At 52.0% G+C, this 24,746-nt stretch overlaps 1 protein-coding gene across 3 annotated transcripts in view; it reads right to left on the bottom strand.

Moving 5' to 3' along the window:
• Positions 1–24,746, bottom strand: part of PLXNA2 (plexin A2) — a 171,553-nt gene that overhangs the window by 25,254 nt on the left and 121,553 nt on the right. For 2 of the 3 annotated variants that reach the window (XM_075775789.1, XM_075775790.1), the window contains exons 10-17: positions 21,590–21,790; positions 19,627–19,723; positions 19,095–19,288; positions 12,782–12,933; positions 9,405–9,522; positions 5,738–5,874; positions 2,516–2,683; positions 1,086–1,179 (exon numbers count right to left, since the gene is read on the bottom strand). In XM_075775789.1, coding sequence (XP_075631904.1) covers positions 1,086–1,179; positions 2,516–2,683; positions 5,738–5,874; positions 9,405–9,522; positions 12,782–12,933; positions 19,095–19,288; positions 19,627–19,723; positions 21,590–21,790 — 1,161 coding nt within the window. The remainder of the gene's footprint in view (positions 1–1,085; positions 1,180–2,515; positions 2,684–5,737; positions 5,875–9,404; positions 9,523–12,781; positions 12,934–19,094; positions 19,289–19,626; positions 19,724–21,589; positions 21,791–24,746) is intronic. The other variant, XM_075775791.1, reaches the window with a different exon arrangement.

Below are 24,746 nucleotides of genomic sequence, written 5' to 3'. Positions count from 1 at the left end.
TTCAGTTTGACTTGGTCAAAATAATTTCTGCGGGTCCTGGAGGTACAATTCTTACTTGTAGCATACAAGAACATCGCTCAGTTCCCGTTTAGCTGAGGATTCATTTCAGTTTCTCACTCTTGGACCGAAAAAATACAGATAGAGGAAAGAGGTGGCATTCCAGACCAACCCTAAATCCTGCTACCAACTCCCTCCTTCGGGAACATCAGGGTGATGGGAGGGAGGAGGGGAAGGAGGCATAAAAATAACGCCCGGCTTCACCAAAATCCCCGGAGCCCCACGCCCAGCATCCTTCGCACGGCGAGGAGGGCGCAGGGAAGCAGCCCCTTGCCTTACCGCGGTGATCAAGCTGCCAAAGTGGCCTGAGAGCTTCTTGTTCAGAAGCGGTTCCCCTCTCTCCTTCCCTCCCCGGGCTGGCACCGGGTTGCTGGGCCCAGAGCTGCGGCAATAGGAGGTTTATTTATAGGGAGGCAGCTAGGGAGAGACTAGTTAAACATAGCAGCCTCGTAGCTGGCAGATCTCAGCGCCTAGCTCTGGGCTTTTACAGAAAGAGCAGGACTAAAACGGGAAGCGTGGAGCAGCTGGGGACGATGGGGACAGCTACGCTTGGGCTTTCCGTCACAAAGTGCCTGTGGAGCTAAGCTAGGTACGGGGAAGGGAAGGATGCTGGGGAGAGGAGAGCTCTCAGGGCTCGGGCTCTGATAAAAGGGGGAATTTCAGGAGTGAAGCAAGTTTATCTGATCCAAGACAGAATCTGGGGTGATGGAGATGGCCTGAAATGGAGCCCTCCATTTCTAGCTTTGAACACTCCTTGGCCGTTACGGTGTCGCTGAGGAAATAATTTCCCATTCGTGTGAGTCAGCACCCCTCTTTCCACGGTGCCCAGGTTTTGCTGCTAACACTTTGGGTAAGTTTAGGGAAACAGTCCCTTCCAGCAGCTTTTGCAACGGCAAGTCTCACCGCGCAGAGAGCACCGGCACCAGTCACGGTACGTGTGCATCCAGGTGGAGGGGACCCGCCGTGCTGCAGCACAGGGATGTTCCCCGGCACAGCCCGGCAGCACCACGCTGACAGCAGCGACTTACGTTGAAAAACTCCTTGCCGTTGTACTTGACGCGGATCCTCGGCTCCTGGATCACGTCCAGGTTGGAGCCGGTGACGGTCAGAGGCGTGTATCCGCTGCAGAGAACCGGGAGACACCTGATTAATGCATCGGGCAGGAGGGGCTGGGGCTGTGCAAAGAGCCTGTGCTTGACAATAAGGATGCTTGTTGATCTCAGAAAGATGTTTTCTGCAGACACTTCAGGCACCAGGCGACAGTGTCGATTAATACCCACCCCCCGAGTCGCTGGGGAGCGGTGTCTCACAAGTTAGCTGGATTCTCTGCTCTCAGCTGCACCCTCTCCCACCCAACAGCATTGCAAGGCACGGGATGAGAAATGGGACCAAAGAAATCAACTGAGCTGAGACTAAATACGTAAGACAATAAATTAGTCACAGTGTTTAATGATTTACATAGCAATGTTTTTAAGGAACACGATAAATGGTACGTGCACTGAAGGAACTGACGGGCACTTGCATCTGGACTGCAGACGCAGCAAGTTGTCACATAGAGCTGGGGAGGGATGAAGAGCATCGGGTGCCATCAGGCCCAGGGAGGACACAACCCCCCGGGCTAGAGTACCCCCCGTTCTCCTACAGCCAGCACCCCTGAGCAAAGTCTTTCACTCTTGGCTCCTCCTTTCATGTGTTAACTGGAGCAGCACAGCCCAGATTCACCCGTGTCTCCAGCACCCCTGCAGCAGAGCCCCGCTGTTCCCTTCAGACCACCTCTGTTAGCAGTCCTGGCCAGCCCCTCAAACCCAGCTCACCCAAAACCAGACGCGATCTTGAATTCGGACTCAAAGCAGACATCTCGCAGAGCCTGCTGTGAGACACTCACTTCTTTCGTGGGCAATTTTAAAAAATAATTGGAATTTGAAATGAATGGCTGTGTTACAGCCCTTGTGAACACAACCATTAAAGTAACACCAGGGGACGAGGATGGCCCAGGGTTTTTAGCAGCAACGACGTCACGGCGACGTGACAGTGCCGGCCGCCCTGCTCCTAGCAGTGAATCTGGGACAAACAGTACATTTTGATTAGCATCAGCTTTTTCTTTTCTTGGTGGTTGCTGGTTTTGTTTTATTCCAGAACTACAAGAAGGAGCCTTTAATGAGCAATTGTGCACTTCTTCAGCAGATGGAAGTGATCTTGGGGTTTTATTTGTGCTCCCAGAATCTCGGTGCAGACTGCTACTGCTGTAATTGCTTTGGTAATCACTACTTTAGTAACATTTTGGTAAATGCAAATGCCGCAGACACCCAGCACTGACAAATCCAGGCTGCTGGGTGGGATGTGCATTTCCGAACAGACTCTCTTTTGCCCTCCCTGAGCGTGTGCTGAGAGAGAAGAGCCAGACCAGGCGAGCTGGCTCCTCTCCCACCGTCGAGGACCCGACATCGCCTTGTGTTACCTGGCGATGCTCCACTCGGGTTCGATGTGCTGCACCTTCGGGTCATCGATGTACTCAAACAGCAAAGTCCGCTCCAGCTGAGCCCGGTCGACGCTGACGGAGACGTGAACAGCCCCCAGGCCGTGGGCTGAAGGGGCCGACACGCAGACGATCTCGTTCATGGATCGCCTGTGCAAGAGAGAAGCCGGGGAAGCGTTAACGGGCGGCTGCGGCGTGGGGGCAGAAATGACCCGTTGTGCTGGCGCTGCCCTGCTGCGGGGCAGCTCACAAAAAGGCTGAGCCATCGGTCACCCCCCCCACCCTGACACCTGCGAAGGGGATGAGCTCCCGAGGCGGGCAGGAGGGCTTCACTGGCACGGGAGGGCACTCTGCCTGCCCACCAGGAGAGAAGCGCAGACTCCCTGAAATCACTCTTCATGCCAAACTGCAGCCGCCCGCATCCCTCTGTGAACCCGCCGCCTTCTGTTGGGCGTGTGAAAACAGATGGCTGCTTTTTAAATGGGATGCATAAGCTCACTGAAAAGCCAAATTCTTCCCCTCCCCACCCCACCGCACACACGGGCCCTTGTGAGCAGCATAATGGAGCCCGCGAAGCCCCCGCCTGGGAAGGGCGATGCCACCGTCACCGCTGCCTTCCGGCTTTGTCTCCCCGTCAGAGCAGGGGTGACCTCGGCCTCGGCGCTGGCTGGCCGGACACAACAGACCATCTGCTTCCATCGGAGCCCCGGAGAAGGTCGAGGCGGCAGGGCTGTCAAAGCACAAAGGCGCTGGTGGGTGGATGGATGGAGAAGGGGAGTGAGGTACGAGCGGCGCCGCTCCCGATGCCGCGACAGAGCTGCGAGGAACCCCACGACCTGGGTGCTGCTCCTACGAGAAGTGCTGGAGGGACAGCCCTGGGATGCCAATGTCCCCGAATGGCCACCCACGGGTCATCCCGCCTGCCCAAACCTGCCCCCAAACGGCTCGCCAGAAAGGCCGTGCTGTTTCTGTGGCTCATTTGGCTTTGGCTTCTCGCAGGAGAGAGGGCAGGCAGGTCTTCAGCACCTCGCTGACAGTTTGGCACTTAAGTAACAAACTGGCACTCCCGAATGCCCAATCTTCACCATCCTCACCCTCCTCGGAGGCTGCGCAATTCGTGGAGGTGCCTGAACATCTGAAGCTCAAGTGCAGCCGTGCCCTTGCTCTGCTTCCAGCAAAGCTCCCGTGTCTCTACCTGGGCAAGGGGATGCTGCGTGGTCCCCTTGTTGGGGCCCTTACCCGCTCCCCGCCCGCCCTAAGGAGTACGGGCACATCCCTCGGCACTGGGCATTTCAAGGGTATCGAACAGCGGGTACCACGATGTTCCCACCTCACACCTTGGCACGCCTGTCCACCACAACCGAGGGAACAGAAACAACCTCCTAAAATACCTGAAACAAACTGGACTCGACTGTTTCTAGTGATGCAATTACGTGTCTATCCCTTCCCGCTCTCCTCGTCCTCCCTCCCTCTTCTTCTCGCTCTCCACCTAGGTTTAATTTAACCACGAAGGCATCCTTGTGCGAGGAGCGCGTTGGTGCCGCCCCGGCGCAGCCGCTCAGCCCTGCCAGACTCCACCGCGACTGCTTAGCTCTGGCGTGAGATCCAGAGTGACGCATCGCTGCTGGCAGAGCTGCTCTCAGCTCCCTGTGATCAGTTAATTAGCTTTCTGTGCTATTATTATGTCGTCATGGTGAATCTACCCACTCCTCCGATCAGAGAGGGGAGAATGGGGGAAGCTGTAATTAGAGTGAATCTCATTAGAAACTGCTTCATCTAATCAGGCTCCCCCACACCCTCGAGTACAATTGAAGTTCATTGCCTCAAAACAGTCCAAGCAAAACAAAGTGCACAGCGTGACCCCACATGAAGGATGGTGCCATTCATACACTGCCGCTTGCTTTGTTTAAGTTTCTGCTTGCCTGCTGTAATTAGAACGTACAGAGAACTCAAAACTCTTCCAGGTTTTGCAGGTCAGTATCTGCAGGTTGCCTGAATATAATCCTATATTGAAGGGATTACATTTCAGGGCTGCTTCTACTCCCAGGCCAGCCCGCAGGCTGCTTCCGTGGGTGGGAACGCCGTTACCCGTGTGCGTCTGAGGATGCAGTCTGGCGTCTTTGCTTCCCATACGGGAAGAAATGTTGATGGATCGGTCACAGTGCTTAGCTCTCAGAGAGTTCATCTGCACTTGAAGACCTCGGCATGTCCAGACTTGTTGAAACACCATTCTAGGACGGACCTAGAATAAGCACTGCTAATATCCCAACATGCTCCCCCGTCTGAATGCCCACAGCTCCCATATCAGAGAACCTCTCAGTCTTCCAGATGAGAAATTCACCTCCAGGGGGTCTTTACATTCCCAGGAACTTCCTTAGTTCCCCCTGGGAAGCCTGAGTGAGGATCTGCGAGGCAGAATCCCTTTGCACATCACACCGCTTTGCTTAGGTTCCCGCACAGGCTGCGCCCACGCTACGAAACACGTACTGCCAGCTGCTTCAGGGCACCTATGCACATCTGGCGCAGGGCACGGATGTGTACGTGATGCACACAGATGTATACCGCGTGTATCTTTTTTTAACTAAGCCCCAAGAAAACCCATTAAACCCTGCAAATGTCAACTCTGTGTTTACACTGCTGGGTAAAAAGCAAATTTGCCATAGAAATCCCAGAGGAGATTGATGGCTGTGCAAGTTTGTCAGCAGAAGGTGCCTGCAGATCCCCGCTTTGCTCTGCCGTGCAGAAGCCCACCCCTCGCTCAGACCCTTTCCAGGAGGTTGAGGTACCTGCAGCAGTGGCTGCGATAAAAGTAACGCGAGCCGTTGCTCTGTGAAAAGAGAAACTAGAAATTCTCATAAACGTTACATTTTCTTCAGATCAACCAGGCTGGGGGCAGGTACTGATGACTACTATAAACGTTTCACAATCGCAGTGATGTTTGCCTGAGATTTTTGGACCGGTTAACATTGTAATGGCATTAAAATGAAATAATGGACAGCACTAATACCGATGCAATCCCTCCCTTGCCAAGCAAGGCTCAGTCACGGTAAGAGAGAAGATGGCTTCATGTAATAAAAGAGGGAATGGGACCCTTCAGGGGTTCCCAGATGAATTTTTGCCGTGGCTGCATGTTCAGCTACAGCAGATACGCGGTGGTGCAGTGCTGGTAACCAGGATAGGTGCTGGCCCGGCTCGGTCCCTTACCCGTAGAATTCGCAGGTCTGGTTTCCCAGGAGCACCGACACGCGGCTGCCGGCTCCCAGGTAGTGCCCGGAGATGGTCACCATCGTCCCTCCTGACTCCGGACCGCGGCTGGGATTCAGAAAACTCACTGCTGGAGTCTGGAGAAAGAAAAGGACAAACTCAGCACTCCCGTCTGCTGCGAGGAGAGCTCTCAGCGCACGGGCTGTGCCAGAGAAGCACCATCCTCTGAGCATCTTCTCATCTTTGGCTGAGCAGGGGTATGCTTTTTAAAATGAAAAAGTAAAACAGGGATGTGTGCTGGACATCTGGCAAACCTCCTGCTAAATTTTCGAATTTTCAATCTAGCTCTGAAAGAGAGATGCGCCTCAACAAAATTATTTTAGAATTAGCCTCAGCAAAAGTATGTCTGCTCTTAAGGTAAGCTGTCTGCACCACAGTTTCAAATCTGAAATACATCCCAAGCCAAGTGAACTGCGACAATGGAAATCTGAACCCAAACGTTTAAACTTTGCCAATGCAGTAAAGCATCTAAAAAACCCACCAGATAATGGGAAATACTGCTCAACTTTAACAAAAGGCAGTATCATCAGCTCCAGCTTAATATCAACCACCAGCGACAGTATTGTGGGGGCAGAGCTGGTTTCCCACTGCTGATGGAACGTCCTTGGTGGGCAAACTTAGATCCCACTTGACATTTTATTGGTGATATTACTGCAGCAATGCCACTTCTTTATCCCGCCTTGCACCAGGATAGCTATTTATCCCTCTTAATGGAATTTGCAGAAAGCAGGTACCTTTTTATTTGTTTTCAATCAGTGGATATTACCAAATTGTTTTACTAATGCTTTCCCATTACCCTCTTTATGACTCTCATCTGCAAAGGCTGGCAGCCTCCCAACTCCACTCCCCTGGTACCACCTGCTTGGCAGCTCCGTGAGTTTGTTTTCTCTACTGTTTTCACAATGCAACACGTTGTTTTCTGGGTGCCCCAGCATTTACCAAAGCAGCTTACACCAAAAAAGCCTGTTTGACCCTGAACAGACCAGAGAAAAACACACAGTCCACCCTGTTGTGGATAATTATGGAATAACGTTGCAGGAGGGAAAGATTCGTCCTTCAGCTCCTCATGGTCAGCTCACAGCTTTTATCTTCTCTGGGGTCAGGAGTTGGACTCGATGATCCTCATGGGTCCCTTCCAGCTCAGGGTATTCTACAATTATCCCAGCTAATGGCAATACTGGACAACGTGAATGGTAATAGCAACGTTTACTACACTAGGCAGGCTCGGGAGCATTTCATACAACCAAGAGGAGTGATTCCAAAATGCAAGAAACCTCTAAAGGATGTTCACTGAACGACTGCCCATCAAAAACCTCCTCCAGCCTCCAGCCCAACGCTGGCGACTGTTCCCAAGGCGAATTAGGAACAAGCCGTGAACACTCCAGAGAGCCCCCGACCAACCACCCTCCAGCCCCGTCCCTGGGGCAGGTCTGCTCGTGGGAGCCTGGGGACAGCAAGGAGCGGTTCTTGAACGTGGCCGTGAGGTCCAGCAGCTCCCACACACACACCAGTGACAGAGCTGCACGCGTACTGGAAAGCACAGCCCTGCTCTGCGTTCAAAGTGAATTATAAGCACCTCCTGGCTGCAAGCATCTGACGTTTCTGGTGTGAGCATCACCTTGTCTAAGCATTGCAGTCCTTGGAAACTCAAAGCATTGCCAAAAATAGAAACTCGGGCTGTAACCCCGAGCAGTCATTCTCATAAACAAAGAAAAGACGGGAGAGCTGAGGGCCCATCCCGGAGACCTGCAAAAACTCCCAAGGCTGGGGTGAGGCCGGCATCGGATGGGGGCCTGAAACCTGAGTAAGAATTTTCCACCTCCAGCTCATGATTTGGTGATAATTGTGACAGATTTACAGATCCAAAGTAGCTCCAAGGTTCCACCTCCCCAGATAAAATGGGTGTAATTAAGGTGACAGCATCGCTCCTGCGCGGTGTCAGGCACCAGATGAGCTCACCAAGGCATGAACCCTCTCAGGGTCAGAACAGAGCTCTGCTTTAAGGTACCAATCAATTTTACTACTGACTTTAATGGCATAAACCAGCTATAATGGAATTTGTGACGGCGCTAAAGAGAAAAATAGAGGCCAACTAACGAAAGGAAATGATGTGCTAGAAGTTTTAGATGCCTGAGAAAAAAGAAATGATATCATCAGGGTAAGTGCTGAAAATCAGAAGGAACAATGCAAAGGATGATAACGCTCAGCATATGCTCACCAGGTTGCTGCAAGGTACTACTCCAAGATTCATCTCCGCAATTACCTTCCACTGGCTCCTGGTTATTATTTAACACAAAGCAAGAGAGCACCCTGCTTGTGTCGCACGGGAACCTGCCTTTCAATAATGGCAAATCTGGGGACTACGCTGGCAGTGCCCTGCGATATCCGAGGGGCTTCTGGCGTATTGGAGCCAAATGTGTTGATATTTTGCACCCCTGCTATGTTGTTGAATAAATGAAATCCCAGGGGACGGTGCCGCTTACAAGGCTGATAGGGTGGCAGGGGCTAGCCTGATTTATCTCTCAATTAGTTTACAAATTGTGAACAATTGGTAAGTGCTGGCATTTCCCTGCATACAGATTCTGCTAAGCACAAAATCAATGTGGCTGGATGAAGAACCCTGTTTAGGCAAAACTGGAGATATGAGAAGCCCCAGCTGTGACTTTTAAGTTTATGAATCAAAAGGCTGCTAATTAAACAACAGAAAGAAATGACCCACTCAACCAGTGGAAGCCCACCAACCCAAAGAGCAGCTCTCCATTAAGCAGATAGAGAAAGCCTACACTGAACCAGCATCCTTGGAGGGGGAAAAAAAAAAATAAATCCCTGAATATTTGGATGCAGAATTCCATCCCAAAGGGCATCGTGGCAAAAAAATAAATCTATAGAGACAGAAACTAACTCAGTTATGGTCAGGTTTCACAGGCAGTTGATTAAGTTCCCTGCAGGACTTCAGTACCTGAGCCGCAGAAGGATGGACTCTGGTGCTTGCTCTCCTGTTGCACATTTCTGTGCTTGTGCAAAAAGGCCTGTCGGTGCCTGTATGCGTACACATGTATGCACAGAAACATCTTCAAACCCAGCAAGAAGCAGCGCCCTAGATTCACCCCCACTAAGTAAGCACCAAAGTAACAACGTCCCTTCATTACAAGCAGAGGAAAATTTGAGCGCCGGCTCCAATTCCTCACGCACAGAAAGTCCTTGGGCACAGAACAAAGTCACACTTCGCGTAACGCTCCTGCTGGGATTATACCAAAGCGCTTTGCAAGGAGTGAACAAGCCTAGCAATTTAGAGAAGGCTATCGCTGTTTTGGAGGTGCAAAGCTGAAACCAAATGCTGTGGGAACCCCGGGTTTAGGTTCTCACCTAAATCCTGTTTATTCTGTAGACCGGTGTGAGCTCTAGATCCTGAAAACTGGGCTCCTTGACTGGGCCGCCAAGGAATTGTGCCATGCCACGGGGAAAGCATCAGAAAAAGGTGGCAAATTTGGGATTGTCTTCTGGTGTTGAACCCCATCCATTTGACACGCGCACTCGTGGAGCACGGCCGTTCCCGGGGGGGGACGCGTGATGCCCCCGCTCCTCCCCGCCTCGGCAGGACACTCACCACGAACATGTACTGCTGCGCAGACTTGGCTGTGAACTCCGGCTTGCACTCCCCGATGCACAGGAGCACTGGGCCGGAGCTGATCCCTGGAAGCGCCTGCCCCATTTCACAGACGATCCTGGAAGCAGAAATGCCGCAGTGAGGCTTTGGCAGGAGATGCCAACAGTGCCCTGCGCAGCTCCACGCAGGGCTGACTTTCTTTTTTTCTTCCTTCCCCCCCCCCTTTAACTTTGATATCTGCCTCTTTGGAAGAAGTTAATTACTGAGTCTATTTTTACCCCATGTAGTAATTTAAAGGAAAAAAATCAAAATTAGACATAATTATTACAAGCTGTAAACTCCAGAGCAAAGCAGAGCACTAATGGCAATATATTAGCCAGTAGCAAAGTGAGTGCAAAGTCCTTAGAGTAACAGATGAGTTCATTAAGGGAACGGCTCACACTGCAGTCTCCCAGTTAATCAAAAATGGAGAAACCTGCTCGGGGATGATAGAGACAGCTGTGGAGAGCAGCCTGCACAGGGGAGACAGGGCAGCTAGCACAGAACACACTGATGCTGGTAAGAGCAGTCAGTGGCACCAAAAAACACCAATCTCGTGCTCCTCGCACGGCTCGGCTCAGCTCAGCCCTGTGGGCACATCCCAGGGCAGGGAAAAATGCGGGGACAGGGAGAGCTGCTGGCGTTAACCACAGCGGGCCAGGCTGGAAGATGAAGAAACCCTCATCACGCACCCCGTGGGTGTGTAACCCAAAAGTCCCAGGGCGCTGGGAATGCATAATGCCTGCCGGAGATGAGACCAAGCGAACGCCCGTCACGCCAGCAGGTCTGAGAGAGGTTTTCAGGGGGACGTCAGCTGGCAGGGCTCTCTAGCTGTACCTAAAGGGGACGGACGCCGCTTGTTCCCACTGCAACGCTGGGAAGACAAATTCAGAGCATCCCGCCAGGCACCGCAAACCTCAGGACAGGAGTAACCTGCCTCGGGGCAGGGGGGTGCAGCGACGCTGGTGAGGAGATGCTCATCCGTGTTTGGCCCCGAGAGGAAGAGCCAGAGCATCCTCTCCCCGGTGAGGCTGAAGGTGCTTTTGCGAAGCGGCAGGGGAACCGCTCGCTCTTCTGCCGATCACGTGCAAATGCATGAAAGGCTCCAATTTGTGAAGGCAGCGTTTCAGCTGCCTTCAGCAGCATTAAATTCACTACAAATAAAATAAAATAAAACAACTAAAGGAAAAAAGCACCTGCAGACAGCATGCACAGGTGATGCCAGGAGGCCTAATGAAATACACACACGCTAGTAAAGAGCTCTAATGTGCAAGTCCTTATTACTGCACATCAAAACAGGTTGCCTAGAGAGACGCTGCCTTTGGAGAACAGGAACCGAAGCATCTCGGCTGTGTGCCTTAATCTGCCACGTGCTCCCCTCTCTGCCTTTCAACCAGACATCGCCTGCGCCCCTCTCCTCTGCCTGCTCCTTCATTACCTCTCCTCCTGCAAGCCGGCAGCAGGGCGAGGAGGCAGGAGTCCTGCGTGCCGGGCTGTGGGCTAGGGCGGAGGGCTGGCATTTGGGAGCAGGAACCTCCGCTCCTGCCAGCCCACAGGCAAACAAAGCAAGGTGAAGTGATTCCTGACGCCCCACGGGCCCGAGAGGAGAGCGGAGGTTTTCTCCCACAAGAAGCAAGGATACGCCAAACGCTGCATACAGGGGGAAACACCGAATACCCGATTATTTGCCAGTGAAGCGGCAGCTGCCGTACAGGTACAGTATCTGGGCACGGGACGGGGGCAGAAGCGACCTGGTACACCTGATCCCGATTCCTGATAAACGCCAAATTCCCAGCAGGTACCTTGTTACAAAATGATGCATTCGGCAGAGCTGTAGGGTGCTGATTGCAGGGCTAAGTGGCCCTTTCACCAACATTAACCTAATTGCTGGCTGATAGATTGCGTGGCTGGAGCATATGGTGAGTCATTACAGTCTTGGAATTCAGTCTGCCCACAGAACCCTTAAGAGGGTCCTTTTATCTGTATTCATCTTTAAAAGGCAGCTCTCATGCTAACGCTTGCTGTTATCTGCCCAGGGTAAATGTTTTAATGATGTTAACAAACTTTGAAAGCTCAAGAGCCGTAATTAGAGTCATGATTATAAAATCAGGGTTTCATACCATCAAAGGAGGATAATTTTATAATCTTCCGTCCTTTATTTGAAAAATAAAATAAATCAAAATACTGCTCAGCAATCGCTAGCAGTGACAGTACTATCGGTGCAGCGCTTGGAGCCATTCCTGCAGTAACACCAGCGACGCGTTGCACGCCCATAGTGCCCTTCACCCAGTGATCGCACGATACACTGATATACTGCACACATCCTCGCCGTTCGGAAGGGGAGATTAACGTCATTTCTGTCTTAGAGATGGGGAAACAAAGACGAGGAGCGAGCAAAAAGCAAACCAACGCCAACATGTGCTAGTGACAGGTCCTTCCACTATGCTGCGCGTCAGACTGGGACCCACCAAACGCATTTCACCACCAGAGACGACGGTTTTCAGCTGCTCCTGAAGCTGGGACAGATCCGTGCTGCTGGGACCACTCCTGGTGCCTGGGCTCCCCCAACTCACCGCAAGCAGCCATAGCCCTACTACGTAGGACGCCGTTCTGGTCCCCAGCAAGAGAGATTTAGACGACCCAAGGAGTGACATCACATATTACTCCCCTCCTGCCCTGCACAAATGACCCCAACACACCCCTCAGCACCGCCGCTACCTCAGAACCACCCCCCCAAACAGCGACAGGAGCACGTGTCACTTTGGGAGGTTTATTTGCCCATCTCTGTTACATGCCTATTTTCTAATTTTTCGTTGACATTTTTCTTAGTGAAATAAATGAATTGACTCCAGTGGAGGCCCATTCGGATTAAGCGGCTGTCACCGCCTCACCCGCCTAACAAATGGCTGCGTGCAGCCAGCAGCGCCGCCTGAATTTCAAGTGCGATGGGGAGCGGAGGGGGCAGAGAGACTCAGCGTCAACAGCAAGGTGCTCATCAGAAAAGTTGCTTAGCAAAGCAGAAACCGCGGTGTGGAAGGAAACAAAACACTTAATGAAAGCTTAAAGGGCTGCTTAACACCCCTACCACCACCACCCCCCCCCCCGAGAGCATCCAAGCACCTCATCCCCTTCTGGTGTAGGGATGGCATGCTCTGGTCCAGGCACCATCCACCTCCAGACCCCTGCAGGGCTGGAAAGGATGGAGAGATGGTGTCCAGGGTGTAGATGAGTTATTGGCCTCCTGTGCATCTGTGGGAGGTCAGGGAAGATGCTTTGTGCGGGCTGGCCAGCCCTGGGGACCCGCGGTGGGGACAGGTGAGGTCTGCGAGGCCACTCACTGTTCGGCGACGACGTACTGCTCGGGCAGGGGTGTACACTGCACCCCAGCAACCTGCACCCCGTGGGCGATCTCGGAGAAATCCAGGCCCAGGTTGACGCCACGGATGGTCACCCTCGTCCCTCCTTCTGGGGGGCCTGACACTGTCAGGATCTAGAGGGAAACAAAACACAGGAAAGTTGAGCTGGTGGCCCCACGACACCCGTGCTTCTGCAACCCCATTCCGGCTTGGAAACAGACTTTTGCTTTGCAAGCTGCTCAGGGAGGCTGGCTGGGTGCTGCAACCTCCACCGGCTCCTGCTGCCAAACCCAGGCCAGCGCCACCTTCTTGTGACTCCTCTGGATGTCCTGAAGAAGCCCAAGGATGCTGAAATCCATCTGTCCCGTGCTCCAAGAGAGGACATCAAGGTCCCTGAGCTGGCCAAGAGGCGTGGGCGATGCCATGCCCCAGAAAGCCCTGCAGAAGGGTAAGACTGGCTCCTTTTTATATACACAGGAGATAGTAAGTCACCTTCCAGAAGTAGCCTGTTGCTTTGGAGAACTGTAACTTCTGCCTTGGCTGTTCTCTGAATGTTAATGTCACATTTTATTAGTAAGCTGGCACCTCAAATGACTTACAAATGTTAAAGGGTGAGGTGTGTGCTTTAAAGCTGCCTGTTTATAGCCTGCCTCAGCCATAACCATCTCTGCTTCTGTAGACTTTCATTAAGGACAATATCCTCTTCAATTAGGAGTATAAATTACAATAATGTGTAGTCACAAAATTTGGACCCAAGACTCTCAGATAGTTGTCCTGAATCTGCCATCAGTCTGTTGTTGCTCTTGGGTGAGTTACTAATCTTCCCCATGCTACAGCTGTTATTAATAAATAAACATAATCCATAATAATGCAATTTAATTAATTTAATGGATAAATTTTGTTTACGCTTGTTTGTTCCACCCTTGTCTTTGGCAAAAGACTTGAGCTCTTCAAAACCTTTTCCTCAGCGCTTCCAGATGGATGGTTGCTTTTCTTTCACCTTCTTAAGAGCTCGCTGCTCCCTGGGTGTGAGTGGGTTGGGAAAGCGGCAAACCACCCGCCCCGTCACGGGAGCACATCCCTGCAACCTGCTGTACATCCCTGCAACCTGCTGCACATCCCTGCAACCTGCTGCACGTCCCTGCAACCTGCTGCACATCCCTGCAACCTGCTGCACCGCGGGCTGAGTGCGCCCCAAAGCAGCCCCTGCGGACCCCCTGCACTTCCCGGTGCCACGGGGCACGTCTCCCCCTTCCCACCCAAGGCAAACTGCTAACGCCTTCAGAACACCCCTGCTCCCATCGCTTCTGCGGCTCCCAGTAACCCCCCTGCATCTCCCTGCATTCCTAACCCCAGCTGAAGCCACTTTCCTTCTCCCTTCCTCACACCTCTTCATTTCTGGCTCTCCACCTCTGCTCCCATCCAAGGGGCTGCTGTTGAATTTGGCCACGCGTGCTGGGGTTCAGCCTCCTCCACGCACCCGGCTGAGCCATGAGCTGCCCCGCGCATCCAACCACCACCTCCTTCCTCCATGCACGCTCTAATTTCTTCCTCCCTCTCCCCTCGACCGCATCACACTAATTTATTCACCACACGCTGTCTGTTGTGCTGCTGGTTTCTGTAACTCGTACCGCGTAATGTGTCTTGTATCATTTAGCTCCGTGAAGCACTCTGTGCCCATAAAAGACACCGCAAAAATCAAGTTGTATTGCATTACACCGAGTCCTGAAGGCCTGCACTGGTAACGTTTACATCGCTAGTCGGGAATCACCTGAACTCGGCAGTTCACGTACTTGACAGTTACAACTGTCCTTTGCAGCTCTAGATTATGTTAAAATGCGTTTGCTGGAGCACTTACACCGCCGGGCTCGTTGTCTCATCACCGTTCAAAAAAAAAAAAAAAAAAAAAAAAAAAAAAAGTCACAGTTTGCCATTTCCTGACCTTACCAGAACCAGCAGAGCCAACTGGCCTCACCGAACAAAGCAGAGCCGATTCCGTATTTTGAAAATGTCCTGACCTGGAAAATCCCCAATATGGAGCTCCACTCGACCTAGATTTTAGTGGCCGCTAATTGAACAGTTTTGAAGTAACTGTGCCATAAAACAGCCCCAGGGTTAGAACAGATGCATTCAATTAATTACAGCTGGAGAGATTCAGTCAAAATCGCAGAAAGAAGATAAGTCTTAAAGGTCCCGTTGCACCGAGCGCCGGCGATGCCTCTGAGCATCACCCGGGCCAGGCAGCATCCCCGGGTCCCCCCGTCGTGCTGCAGATGCACGGCCGGAGCCCCTCCAGCAAACCCAGCTGCTGGCAGCGTGGTCTGCCCTAACCCCGGGCTGGGGAGCTGCTCGGGCTGCAAGGGTGGCTCCATGACAGCCCAGATTTCTGGTCTGAGAGACATGGGATTAGGAAGAAATATTCCCCATTTTCAAGAAATATACTTTAGTAGAGTGGCTTTCCACTCAGAGGTCTGTGGAGGATCCAAAGAACCTGCAAAGGGCAGCTAAGGAAAAACAAGGCCATTACCAGGAATTTTGTATCTACTGGTTAGGGGTCTGCACCCCTCCTGGAAGTTTTTTAGGTTGTCTGCAGAACTGAAGCAGTTTGAAAGTCACTGAGACCTAAAGTGGGGTCTGGGAGGCAGGGACTTTGGTTTTGCTGATCCCCCGGATTATTCTGAGCAAGTCACCTCTCCTCTCTGCATCAGCCTCACGCCCTGCATGAAATAAATCACCATCCACCGCCTCTAATAAAGCATGTTCCTGCTGCTCAGGGAAAGGATTAATGCAAGTGCGAAGCATCGTATTATTCACAGAAAGGATTCAAATACGGAGATGAAGTGGTTGGCGACAGGAGCTCAGTTAGCCTTACATCACTAAGGGACGCAGGTGCGCCACGGCATTTCTGGTGGTGCTGCTTCTTACTTGAAACCAAGGTGGGGACCCCAGGGATCTCTGAGGCTGGGATGCAGGGGACCCCAGGGATCCCGGAGCCCCCATGCAGTGCCAGCACGCTTCCCTCCCCAGCCTGCAGAAGACACTGCTATAACAATGCAGGACAAATGTTCTCAGCTTCACATCTCGCCGGTTGCACGGTTCAGCGTCTCTGACATAAAGCGATATTTAGCCTCCAGAAGAAGTCTGTGCAGGAGACGGGGAGACCTAGGACTGGCTGTCAGTCGGATGGGGTTTTCCTTCTGGAGCTGGAGGCTGAGCCGTGAGCCTAAGAGCGTTCTGCACAATAACCACTTGGCATCTGTTAGGGTGCGGAGAGAGCGCCCGGCTTGCAGAATGAATGGCGTAACCCCTGCCACCTCCCAAAATGTCATCCACCTTCCTTCTCTTTGTCTTTTTTCATCCTGCTGGAAGCTAGCTGGATCCCAGCTGATGAGCCCAGCAGGGAACCAGCACATAAGCATTGTTATCCCGGCATGATCCCTCCTTGTCTCTGCCTTAGCTGATAGCACATTCAGAACCTAATTGTTATCTCAGCAGAGCAACTCCATTATTCAGCCTGACGCTGCCCCCCCCTTCAGCTGTTTGTTGCACTGATGTTATATTAATGAGGCCTGCAAATAAATGAATAGGAGATCAGAGTGCCGCTTGTTCGCAAGAAAACTGATTTTTATTTATTTATTGCTAAGACCACAGACCGTGTGGAAGTTTTGCACTGTTAAAGGGACACTGTCGGTGACAGCTGGGCCTCTCGCGCAGAAAAAGGGCTGCGTATATCTACTGCTCATTTACTTTTATGACTATTAAAACACAATCTCTTCTTACTAGTTTTGCATCCCCTGAAGGCACCGGTGCCTGGGAGCAAGGCTCTTGAACTCCAGCGGCTTGCCAGAAAGAGAAACCGGCCGGACGAAGCAGGAGGAGTGGAAATCAGCCCATATTAAAGACTTTTTTGGTCTGAGTGATCCAGGCTGCAGTGCAAGCCCCGGTATGAGACCGAACGCTGCTCCCCAGTCGAGTCCGTCATTGCCGGTGCTCGCGGGAAGGAGAACGTGTCACCGGTCCCTGCTTTAAACCTGCCAGGAGCAGGTCGGTCCCAGCAGGGCAGAGCGGTCTCTTCCCAGCAAAACGGTACCCAAAATACTGAAAAAACTCAGATGCCAGTAAAAAGGACCCAACAGCAAGGAAGGCTGTAAAGGTCTCGTGGTCTCCAAGACAATCTCGTGCACGTTTCCAGAGGGGAAGGGGGATGAGAGAAGTTAACCTGTGCTGCTGAAAGGTCAGGTTTAGGAATATCGACCCCGCAGGGTTTCTACTGGGGCTTTGCCATTTTCCACAGACCTGACTACTCAAGAACGTAGCAAAATTCTGTCAGAGTTTTTAGCCCTGTACAGCACCCTTCCCACCGGTGGATCTCAAAGCACACGAAAAAGGCCACTAGTTCCCTCTGCTTTCCCTCTTCTTTTCCTGCAACAGTGAAAACTGCAAACTTGACTTTCATGAAAAAAAAAAAGATAAAAAAAAAAAAGGTGTGAATTCACAAAGAGCAGGATGGGAGGTGGAGTTCAAGGAAAACCACCAAACGCTGCACGACCGGTGATAAAATCACAACAGCTCACAGCACTGCCATGGGACATCGCATCCCCCTGAAACCTGTATTTTCCATCGCTGACCCTCGCTGTGGAATAAGCCAATCTGCCAACGAAAGCACTGACATTTCCTACTCGATTCCCTCAGCTCCAAACCCACTCAGGGCAATCTCCTGAGACTCAAAACATCCCCTGGCGAGGCACCCCGCGCTTCCCGCTTTGAAGGCTGAGACACAGACCTGGTTATGGAGACAAGAAATCTGTAACAGCAAAGCTCTGCTCTTTTCTCCTTGGACAGAGACCAAAAGTATTGCTTTCAAGTTGGACAGGGATAAAACACTCGGTGGCAGCGCCATGCCCGCAGCCAGCCGCCAGAGCCAGCCTGGCAGTGCTTAGATGCAAGTCACTTGGTGGCTGGAGCAGAGTGGTTTTTTCCCTTCTCTGCTTAGCTCAAGGAGGGGTAAAGAAATAAATCTAAGACTTCTTCAACGTTACAACTGTCTGAACGGTTTATGGTGAAGACAATCTCAGGCAGAGGCCGTTTTGCTTCTTGCATCTTGTAGCATAAGCTTGTGCAAGCGAAACAGCACTCGGGTAAGAAAAGTTTGGTTTGTACTGGCAGGACAAGGTGAATATCCAGGCAAGCCTTTAAAGCTCATTTTATCTCTCTGTAAAGATAGCTATGACTTGCCAAACAAACAAACAAAAACCCGAACAAGGAAAGGACAGGCTCTCAACCTTTCTCAACGCTTTCAGGTCTCCGTGCAGTCCCCACCACCACCTCCGCTCCTCGGCAGCCTCTCAGGCTCCACTCTGCAGTTTACAAAAGGCTGCACAGGAGAAATGCCTGCCCATCAGGGCATAATGCAGCTGGGCAGTGGGTCTAAGAAAGAAATACCAAAGGCCTGTTAACGTCCCCGCGGGATGGACGGACCCTCCTCAGCATCCTCCTCCTCCAGCCAGCCCCAGCCCCGACACAGCACCGCCAGCCTCTGCGGTTTCCTCCCCTCCTCCGTAAAAAGGAGGCTGATGCTTTCCTCCCAGAGGGTCTGAGCGTGAGCCAGTTTAGCTAAGCTGCTGTGGAAACTAATCCGAGTTAAAAGGAAACTTCCACACGTACTGGGGTCCTTATTCAGCTGGCAGAAGTCTGCGTGCTGAGAAGCCTTGCTCCTGCCCTGCCACGAGCATCAGCGCGACAGCCTACTTGGATCCAACGCTGTTTTACACCCGCGCCCTCCGCCTTCTGCAGCATGGACACACGCTCAGGGCAAAGGGAGGCTTTTTCGGGGAGTTAATTGAGAAACAAAAATCTTTTTTTTCATTCCCACCTGATATAAGTGTCACTCCTAATAGTAACGTTAACAGACCGAGTGCAGTTTTACTGGTAAAAATGCTCCTGGGAGACATTTTGCATCCCTCAGTGGTATGAACAGAAACATCAGAAGCATCAACTATAGACTAATTAGCTCCCTAGTTTAATTAGCATTCCTGCAACAGTCCATAGCGGTCACCCCAACGCTGGTAGCACGGCCGGCGAGCGACAGCTGCATGGCGGGGCAATGGGCTGCAAACCCTGGCCGCGTGCCGGTGGATCCGCACATTAACTTCACAGAAAGTAGCGGAGCGTTTTCTTCCCTGTTCTTCAGCGCCGGACAGACGACAGCGGATTTTCAGATGAGAGAGAGACGGACGCAAACCCAAACCCACTTTGGAAGGAGCGAGGAGAAAGGGCCGGAGATGCGCGCTCTTACCTCGGTGATGCGAGGGTTGGAGCACTTGACGTTCCTGCTGGACCAGTCGAGCCAGGGCTGGGCGGAGGACGCGCTGCAGTGCGGGCGCAGCGTGCACTTGGCCTCGCCGCTGCACCAGCCGCACTCGAACTTGGGGTCGGCTTTCAGGCAGAGCCCGCAGCTCTCGCGCTGGGCTGCGCATTTGTAGAGGTGCACTGCGGGGAAGAGGGGGCGAGCGCTCAGGAAGAAGTCAAGAATTGAAATATTCATCCGGACTACAGCTGTTCTTGGACTTATTAGCAAAGGCGCACGTTGAGTTTTGACCTAATGAGCCGCAGAATGGACTTTGCACATGTGGTTCCTCTTGCTTAGTGAGCACCACTATCAGTGGAGCAGCGAGCTGCTCTCACCCAAAGCAGGATCCCCCAGGACCACCACGTCTCTGCCTGCAGCCGCAGTGATGGCTAACGCCGCTCTGCCCCAACGGCCGCGTCGCAGCCCCCATCACCGCCCTCCTTCCCGTGACTTGAAAGCCGACTCAAGCAGACGTTACCTTTCAGATCCTCTGGGTTGTCAATAACAAAGTTCCCGTTCCAAACCACAGCAAAGTCCACTGCTAAGTTGCTTATGTCCATCCCATCATAGAGATACTGAAGGAGAAGATGGAGAATGAAATGCTTGGGAGGATGTATCAGACACACTAACAGGAAAAAAAGATTTTTTTTTAAAGAAACCGTGATTATTCGCTGCTTAAAAACTTGTGCAGATGTCTGAACCACCACCACTTCTACACTTCATCTCCACGGCCCTGCTTTGACTCCCTCCCCCTCACCAGGAAGAGATAATTAAATCAGATCTAGTCCTTGTGAGAGGTAATAGATTAATTATTCTACTCACAGTGGTTGCTCTTGTCACTCAGTCTCTAGCTTATCAATACAGCCCCTCCAGTTAATCAGACTGGAAGGACCGCTGCCTTCAGGCTATCTTCTTATACAGTCACCGTGCACCCTAGTGTGACTGGGAGCTTAAAAATCACATTGCACAGCTTTGGCGGATGAAATAGGCAACAGCTGAGAAAAAATACACGGTGCAGAGAGGTCCTTTCCCAGCTTCTGCTTCAGCCTGGCCTAGGATTGCACTGGCTTGAATGATCCACCTTCTCATGGACATCCTGGGGGCCGTGGCGGAGTGAATCTGGAGGCTTTCGGTGAATTGCCAGTGTATTCTGAAATTCCCATTATCACAATTAGCACCAATGAGGCCTCGTTCTGCCGCTCTCTTAAAGTCAGTCAAGAGCTGCTAAAAAGACTTAAAAAGGTGAGCAAATACTGCCAACATCTTTGGGTTGAGGGAATGATGATTAAAGCAAAGCAGAGTGCTTTGGCTGCCCCCCGTGCAGTAGTTGTACAGTTTTAACTCACATTTCGTTGCACTGGTTCACCTTGCCTGGGTTTTACAAAGTTGATGTGAAACCAGATCTTCTTCTGTACAAGTGATAGAGCCGTGAGTACCTTCTCTACCTACCGCTTCCTATTAGCCTAACAGGACTAAAAGTGCTTCTCTAATGTTTATAAATCGCTTTGGGTAGGAAAAGTACTATATAGTATTAATAGATTTATTATCCACCAAGCTGCAAAGCCCAAAGATGGCCAGTGATATATAAATATCCAGTGAATTTTTTAAAAATTCAAAACTTCATTAACAATTTATAACCATCTGCACTGAATATTTAAGTAGACCCTGTTCTGCTGCCTAAAACAAACCGAATGCGCCCTGTTTGCCCGTGGACCTCTTCGAACGCACAGCGAGGAGGGGGAGGACCACACTCCTCCCCATCTGTCCTCCAGCTGAAGCCCAAACATGGGCTGTGGGTCGGCGGGTGACCTTTGGGAAGCCTGCGTTTGCCAGACGTGTTTCGGCATCCCCAACTACCTGCCACGGTGACTTTGGGCGTTCTGGGGTAAAATCCTGCCCGCTCCATCGGCAGGGCTAAGCCCCATCCTAGGCAGGAGAGCTATCCTCCCCTGCCTGCTTCTCCAGCAGCAGCATTCAGATAATTTCCCTCTCTCTGCTGCGCTGTGCTCTCTCCCCTGGCAGTTTTCCTTCCCCCCTCCTTCCCTGCACCACGCTGCTGCTTTTCAGCATCACTGTATTCATCCAGCTACCGTGACCTGGAATTCGACAGCTCCCCGATAAGGGGTCTGTGATTCGCCTTATCTCCCCCGTGTGAATTAGCCTGCCTTAACACCTTCCTCACATTCCCTCCTCCTCCTCCCCTTCCCCTCGCTGACCCCCCGCAGTCAGACAGGGAACCACCAGATAAAGCATCTTCTCCGGGTGGGTATAATGAAACACCTCGCACGCCCACGGCAACTTCCCACCTGGAATTCGGGATTAGTTTAACTCTGGGATTTTTCACTCTCCCCGTGGCTAAGCCCACCCCCTTCGCAGCTATTTGGAGCTGACACCCATTTTGGGCACCTTTGTGGCACCTTGTTCCCCTCGCGGTCCCTCACCGAGCTGTTCTGGCACTGGACGCTGGAGCTGTTGAAGCGCAGGGCAGGCACGCGGTGGATCACGCCCTGGATGCTGAGGACACACTCGTACCCGCGCTGGCCGGATTGGGGCTGGGGCAGGTTTCTCGCCTTCAGCGTGATGGGTTTCACCTCTCCCACCGGGATCAGGATCTCCTCAGTGCGGAAGAGCTGGGGACAGTCCTGGGGGGGGGACAATAAAAGACAGGGGGAGGTTACGGCGGTGACGGTGTGTCCGCAGATCTGGCCAGGTCCCAGCCCGCCTGCTCCGGCAGCAGGGCTGATGTCCCAGGACATCCTCAGCACGCAGGACCAGCCACTTCTCGGTCCACCCGTGCAGCCGCAGGTTAAGTCCAGAAATAAAGAAACCCGCATTACAGTCCCCCTGCTCTGGGACTGGCACCGATTTTCTCACCGTAGTTGCAGAAGAAGGAACGCTGCTATTCGGGGTATAAATCGAAGGCATCCTCCCTGCTCTGAGCTCACCGTGGGTTTTATCTGCAGAGACACAAGCTCTTGCCCTGCCCTCCCGCAGCAGCGGCGGTGTGTTATCAGCTGCTCCAGCTCCATCCGAGCCCCGCTGCTCCAGGAAGGCGATGGGCTGCTCCCAGCCGCACGCTGCGCTCCCCGGGCCTCCTCCTAATCCCATTTCACTCCTTACCCCCCTCGGCTGCGTGCCGCTTTGGAGCGAGACTGATCAGCATGGGACGTGCTTTCCTCTCGCTACCAGGTACTGTTCTGCTCTGCTTTCTCTGAGTAAAATTACGGCAGCGTGCCATTAATTTCCAAGGCGACATTAATTTCTGCTCTACCTGCTCTCACCCCTTACCATGCTCTGTCACCCCTGGCCTTTCCAGAACGCCCAGGCAGCTCGCTGCAATGCTCCCGCGCTGCTGCTCGCACAGCTTTGTCCCTAGCTGGGGGCTGCCTGGGTGGGCAAGGCATCGGGACCGGAATTTTCTCTCTCTAAAGCAACGCTCGTCACTGCTCCGTGCTCCTGGGAAGCGGAGGACGTCCAAGGACGGAAGGATTTGGTTGCAGTAAGCATTCAGAACAGAAGGGACAGTGTTTTCCCAGATGGGATTAAGCACCCTAATCCTGATTCCCCCGGCCCTTCCGAAATTCCGTCTGCTCTGCAAAACTGGCCTTTTCTCTTAGGAACTGTAGCAAAGGGTTTGGCACGTGCAATAAACTCAGAGCCTCCTCCAGCAAACTGCATCTGTAAAGGCCTCATGGCTTTCAAAAAGTGTCTGTCCTTGGATCTGAGGAGGAATCCCTCCCAGAGGAGGGAGGACTGAAACAAAATCTATGTCTCAGTCCGTATCAGCGGGGCGGATGCAGGAGTGCCACGCGTCCCTTCGTGCACAGTGACAACAGCAAAATCACCAACAAGCGACGGTGCCTGCAGATCTCCCGCCACTGGCGTTCACCGGAGAGACCGTCGGACGAGGAGGAAAGCCATCCCAACAGATGGGAGCTGGGGGGCACCGGGTCTCTGCCTTCTTCACAGCACCCTTCAGGCTCCAAAAGCTGAAGTCTCCAACTGTGCGGGACACAATCCCTTCGGGCACCCTAAGCCTTTTCCCACTAGCCTAGACAGAGCAAACGCAGACCGCCAGCCTGCACAGGGACCCTGCCAGCCCCGCGGACAGGAGGACGGTGACGTCCCGGCCGAGCTCAGTGATTCACACAAATGGGCAGCAGCTCCCACGGCGGATCAAACCTTTTCTGGGATCACCTCCGGGATGCAATCGGGACCTGCTCCAGGAATGCATTTTTCTGAGTCAAACGCAAATTCAGAAGTATGTCACAGCTAGAGCCTCGCAGTACAGCCCATCGCCCTGCGCGGCCAGAGCAAAGGCATTTTGGGATTCAACCGGAAAAAGCGAGGGATGCTGAGCTCCAGGAGCGGGGAGAGGCTGCTCAGTGGGAGTTCGGAGGATGGGGGGTGGGGGCTGAGACAAACCAGCACAAAGACATTTCATCTCAGGCCTTTCCTGATTAGGAACTGAAGCCTCTTGCATGAAAGAGGAGATTAAACAGGTCCCGCTCCTGCGGCACCAGGCTGGCTGGCAGCGCGAGTCCAGCGGGAAGGGAGCTTTACCATCCGCTGCAGGAATGAAATGGAGCCCTCCCTGAACCCCAAAGGCTCCCAAAACTGACCTAAGGGCATTACATAAAGGTGACATTAAATAAAGAACTGTACTTTGTCCTTGATGGTCATTTTATAAACAGGTTAAGGCTCAGGAGTTCTCAGTTAGAGGCAGTGAAAAACGGGTAAGGATAGTTCCTCAGTCCCTGAAAACAGGCTGATTTTTGAGCGTACAAAATACCACGACAGTGGAAGCAGCCTATTAAATTTTCCACTGAAAACCATGTGAAAATTTTTCAAACATCTGTGTGATTGCAATAAAGTAGCAAAGAAATGAGCAAGATGCTGCTGCCTCCAAAACTATACATTCTGAAAACTAAGCACAGCAATTAAAACATTAAGTACAGAGAAGTGTGATTTGTTTCCACTTCTGCCACTATCTGGCCAAAATAATGCAATTGTAAATTAATAGCAAGTTTTAATATTGCAGTAGCTCAAGACTTTGCTATGCAAGATGCCGTATGCAAAATAAAAGGAACCTCTCCCTGCAAACATCATCCCGCAGTTCCCCACGAGCACAAACTAAATGTCTAAATGATACTCTGAGATGAAGTGCAAGAAAAAAAGCCCTATCGGTGTCTGGTAATTGTATGACATTCCTCCCATAAGATCTCAACATCCTAAACATTATCTCTTCATAACACACTGGGAGTTACAGGTTTTTTCTCAACTTACATACCAGGAACTGCAACACGCAGAGACAAAGGCTCTGACCGTCACGAGTATTTACATTCTGTTTAGCTCTAATTTGCTTTGATCTAATGGAACTAGGTACCTAAGTACCTGCAAGTATCTGACACAAAATGATTAATCCCAAGGTAAAGTAGAAGTTTTAGAAAAAACTGGACTGACGTCTCTCTTCCCTCCGCCAAATCCCAGACTGGCATCCCGAGCCCTTTGCCACCCTGCCTAGCAATTAAAGTAAATCATCCGGATGGCAACGCAGGGAGCACCATCCTCACCGGGCTCCCGCTAGGACTGCGTATC

Source organism: Balearica regulorum, chromosome 25 (genome assembly GCF_011004875.1).
Source record: "Balearica regulorum gibbericeps isolate bBalReg1 chromosome 25, bBalReg1.pri, whole genome shotgun sequence".
NCBI classification, from domain to species: Eukaryota; Metazoa; Chordata; class Aves; order Gruiformes; family Gruidae; genus Balearica; species Balearica regulorum.
Note: the sequence above shows the minus strand (reverse complement) of the source record. Positions and strands in the feature narration are given on the sequence as shown.